At 47.4% G+C, this 4658-nt stretch overlaps 1 protein-coding gene across 1 annotated transcript; it reads left to right on the top strand.

The window, feature by feature from the left end:
• Positions 1-1188: 1188 nt before the first annotated feature.
• Positions 1189-3579, top strand: LOC102877573 (disintegrin and metalloproteinase domain-containing protein 1a-like). The gene has a single exon (XM_006894725.1). It carries the CDS (start codon positions 1189-1191, stop codon positions 3577-3579), a length of 2391 nt encoding a protein of 796 aa, XP_006894787.1.
• The last annotated feature ends 1079 nt before the right edge of the window (positions 3580-4658 follow it).

The raw sequence follows: 4658 nt of genomic DNA on the forward strand, positions 1-4658 counted from the left end.
GGCATCTATGGGTAGGTGGGAACCAACCTTAGTTAGTATTCCCAGCACTTAGCCATCTGCACCACCCATATGCCTTCAGCAGCTATAACAGGAAGAAAATAAAAATGCAGGGGGATTCACCTCAGGTTCACATGTGAAACTTTCCTTTAATGATATCTATCTTACTCAGTAAAGAAGGAATTAGGAGAGCAAACTGACAAGTGAAATGTAACAAAAAGAAAATGCTGGTTCATGAATGTGCAGTTAGAAGCCGTTTTTCTAAAGATTTTTTAGATAGTAGGCATGAAGCTATTAACAAAGAAACTGCACACAGTAACAAAGACAATGCAGCATGCATGACCATGTGAGGAATCACTGATGCTTAGCTGCTCAAAGTCAAGCCCTCTTACAGGACTGATGATGTAACACTGAACAACAGAGGACACTGCACACAGAGGGGACTAAAGGGTAGGGCTAGTGCCAGGAACCTCCTCTGTCAGCTTGAGAAATATGTGGCTGTTGACGATTTTTCTCCCCAGCATGTACTATAATAGTCTGACATGAGAAATTTTTAAGATATTTGGTAATGACAGCATAATTTTAGGATTCAATAGTTGCATAAGGTTATCCTAAGATGAGTATAGACCCGGTAAAACAAAAACATAATAGAAAAAGACCATCCTGGGTTGAGATGGGCCATAGGTCAAGAGCAAGAGTTTTAGAAAGAGAAAATAGGCAATGGAGTGGGCCCTGGAAATTGATCTCCATGCCCCTGGGTCTGGAACATTTTGGAGTTAGGTGAGCAACTGACAGCAGGAGGGGGAGGGGTGTTCCATGAGGCCTGACTGGCCAAGTATGAAGAGTATTTCTCTCAAGGGACAGCTCTGCAGTAGAGTCTGTAGTGGTTTCATGACACAGCTCCCCATGCCATCAAGAGGAGCTTAGCCAAGCAGCACTGAGTGGATGTTGTAGAAGCAACAGGTTGCAGAGCAAGGAAACTTTCTCAACAGGAGAGAAGACAGACTGGGAAGCCACACAGCAAGAACCCGTAACTCTCCGAGGGAGGCAGTTGTTGCCTGGAAGCATCGAGCATACATGTGGGACCACTACTTCAATCTCTGAAAGGTGGCGAGCTAGGCAGACCTGTTGATGGACACAAGTCCTACGTCACCAACGGGTCCGGTGGGGCCCACGTCAGCTGCAGCCTCCATGCCAGCAAGACCCTCTGCCTCCATCCCGCCTTCCCTACAGAAAACCAGAGCGGCTGTGGACGACAGGGAGATAAAGGTTCAGACTTGGGCACCTCAGAAGAGAACCTGGAGACTGGGGCGAGTGTCCAGGCCTTCCCGTGTCAGGGTGGGGATCGTGTGGCTGTTGGTGACTCTTCTGCCCAGCGTGGACTGTGACCAGGGATCAGCATATTTCTCTGAAATCCTCATTCCCCAGAGGCTGACATTTGAGGGAAGGGAGGGCTCAGTGGGAAGGGCATCCTACACGCTATCCATACAGGGCCAGAAACAGGTGATTCACCTGAAGGTGAAGAAAGGCTATTTTGTGAGTAACTTTCCAGTCTTCAGCTATCACAATGGGATCCTGGGGCAGGAAACGCCTTCCCTCTCACATGACTGCTACTCTGAAGGCTACATCGAAGGAGTCCCAGGCTCTTTTGTGTCTGTGAGCACCTGTTCAGGCCTCAAGGGCATTCTGATTAAGGGGGAACAGTTCTATGGCATAGAGCCCCTGGAGTCTTCAGAAAAGTTTGAACACAAGCTGTACACCATGGCACAGCCAGCTCCTGTCTCCTGTGGTGTGACCTCCAGGGTGAGTCAAGGGGTGCCCATCCACCAGCAACAAGGGGGCAGGAAGCCTCCACATCCGAAGATCCTGTCTTCCTTGTGGTCACAGCCCAAGTATGTGGAGATGTTTGTTGTGGTGAACCACCGGCGGTTCCAACTGTGGGGCAGTAACATCAACGAGACCATCCAGGGAGTGATGGGCACCATTGCTCTGGCCAACATCTTCACTAAGGCAATAAACACAGAGGTGGTGCTGGCTGGAATGGAGATCTGGACGGAGGGAGACCTCATAGAGGTCCCGGTGGACCTGCAGGGGACACTCAGCAACTTCAACAGCTGGAGGCAACAGGAGCTCGCGAGTCGTGTGCAGCACGATGTTGCCCACATGATTGTTGGGCATCAGCCCGGCCAGACCACGGGACAGGCATTTCTCAGCGGGGCCTGTTCCAGCGGCTTTGCGGCAGCAGTTGAGGCCTTCCATCATGACGATGTCCTGCTGTTTGCCGCACTCATGGCCCACGAGCTGGGGCACAACTTGGGGATTCAGCACGACCATGCAGCCTGCATTTGTAAAGAGAAGTACTTCTGCCTCATGCATGAGAACATCACAAAAGAAGGGGGCTTCAGTAACTGCAGCTCTCAGGCCTTCTCCCGGTTTCTCCATGAACTCCAAGGGGAGTGTCTGTTTAACAAGCCAGGGCCTGTAGCTCGACAGCGGAGGTCTTCCACCTGTGGGAACGGTGTGGTGGAGGAGACCGAGGAGTGTGACTGTGGGCCCACGTGTGACAGTCACCCCTGCTGCGAACCCTCGTGTAAACTGAAGGAGAAAGCACAGTGCAGTTACGGTGTGTGCTGTGATGCCTGCAAATTTAAACCAAAGGGCCACGTATGTCGTCCCTCAGCAGATGAGTGTGACCTCGCAGAGTACTGTAATGGTCGATCTGAAAAATGCCCCGAAAACACATTCAAGCTTGATGGCACCATCTGTGGAAGAGTGTACTACTGTCTGGGGGGAAAATGTAAGAGCCCTGACAATCAGTGCATGGATATTTTTGGGCACCCATCAAGGTCGGCCCCAGCAGAATGCTATGTTTCAATGAATAGCAAAGGGGATCGGTTTGGAAACTGTGGCCGACCCACTCAAACCAACCCAAACTATGTTCCATGTTCAAATGAGAATATGTTCTGTGGGAAAATTGTATGCACAAACATTGAAATACTGACAGTGAGACCTCGCTATACAGTGATCCAGATCCCTCATACGGATGACTGGTGCTTCAGCATGGACACCTATACTCAGAGTGACATCCCCGATGAAGGAGACGTGTACAACGGGACTTTCTGTGCACCCGAAAAAGTCTGCATGAATAACGTCTGCACTGATTACACTGTACTCAACTACGACTGTGATACGAGCGTGCAGTGTAATGGGAAAGGAGTTTGCAACAATTTAAAACACTGCCACTGTGATGATGGCTTTGCCCCTCCTGACTGCCGAGAAAAAGGCACAGGGGGTAGCGTAGACAGTGGTTCCCCTAGTGAAGAACAGGGAAAGCCATCTGGGCAACTGGACATAAAACCCTACTTAGAGTTGCTACTATTCCTACTTCCATTCATTTTCTTGATATTATTCTGTCTATTCATCTACTGCTTGTGTGCGTGTATAAATAAACGCCATGGTGCACCTGAACGACCACCTCCAGAGAAGGTTCCAGAGGAGGAAGCACCGGAAGCCTCAGATGAGGAGCCTCTAGAAGAGAGTATCGATAAAGAAGATGAAGAGTCAGCGTCCGAAGATGAGTAACAGGAGCACAGAGCCAGTTATCTAAGTATCTCCAAAGGCTGACTGTGGCCGAGAGCCTCAGTGAAGCACGGGGTTGGTGGAAACAGATGGTTTCAGAGACCCTGAAAAGTACTGTACACACGGAGGATGCTTTGGGGAGAGGGAGTGCCCTCACTGTCTTTCTTAAAGATTTTACGAATTTTTATTTTTCCCTTTTATGACAGAATTTCATTTGTACTCTTTAAACACATCTTTTACAATAATAAGATTCCTATCTCAAAAGGGCCAACTTGTTATTCACAAAGAAACAATTGCTACATTATGCTGTCTTTCATGTAAATTGATGTCATCTTCTCTGGACCTGTAGTTATTCCTATCATTGACATTTTCTCTTGCATTAGCCACTATCTATTATGGTGGGACAGCTATTTATATCATTGACTTATTTATCCTGGAAGTATGCACTCATGAAACAAGGGAGTTTTAAAATACAGGAATAAATAAAATCCTACCTCAGATGTCACAGATTCATGGTTTCTCTGAGGTTACTGAGTTAGCTTCTGCTCTGAGCTCTGTGGCAGGTAGATCTGATAAAGCAGAACTCGAGTGTTGTCTAGAGTGAGGGTCAAGCTGGACTCAGAGAGCAGCTCCATATGGCAGAGGGTTAACATTCAATACATCCATCTTCTCCACCCAATAGTTTCAACCTTTTTCTCCAGCTGGATGATCTGTTTTAGCTGAATGATGTTGGATTTTTTTGGTCCTTTCAGTGTTTTCCATAGTGTTTCCTTTATACTAACGCTCCTGGGACAAACTTCAGAATCTCAGAGGGTTTATGTCACCTGATTACAGCAATTAATCTTTCAAGTACCCTCCTCTAATTTCTGTAAACTTCTTACAGTTAAGAATCTGTTTATGGTGATTCTATAAGAGTATAGCAGCACTCGCCACAGTACTGGGAATATAAATTATATTAACATTTGTTATTTATTCTAATTTATAATATGTTGTTGTTGTTATGTGCCGTCAAGTCGCCTGCGACTCATAGCGACCCTATGTACAACAGCCCTAAACTCCGCTCTGTCCTGTGCCAATCGCAC

This window comes from Elephantulus edwardii, unplaced genomic scaffold, assembly GCF_000299155.1.
Source record: "Elephantulus edwardii isolate Elephantulus edwardi_28Jun2011 unplaced genomic scaffold, EleEdw1.0 scaffold00148, whole genome shotgun sequence".
Lineage (NCBI taxonomy): Eukaryota > Metazoa > Chordata > Mammalia > Macroscelidea > Macroscelididae > Elephantulus > Elephantulus edwardii.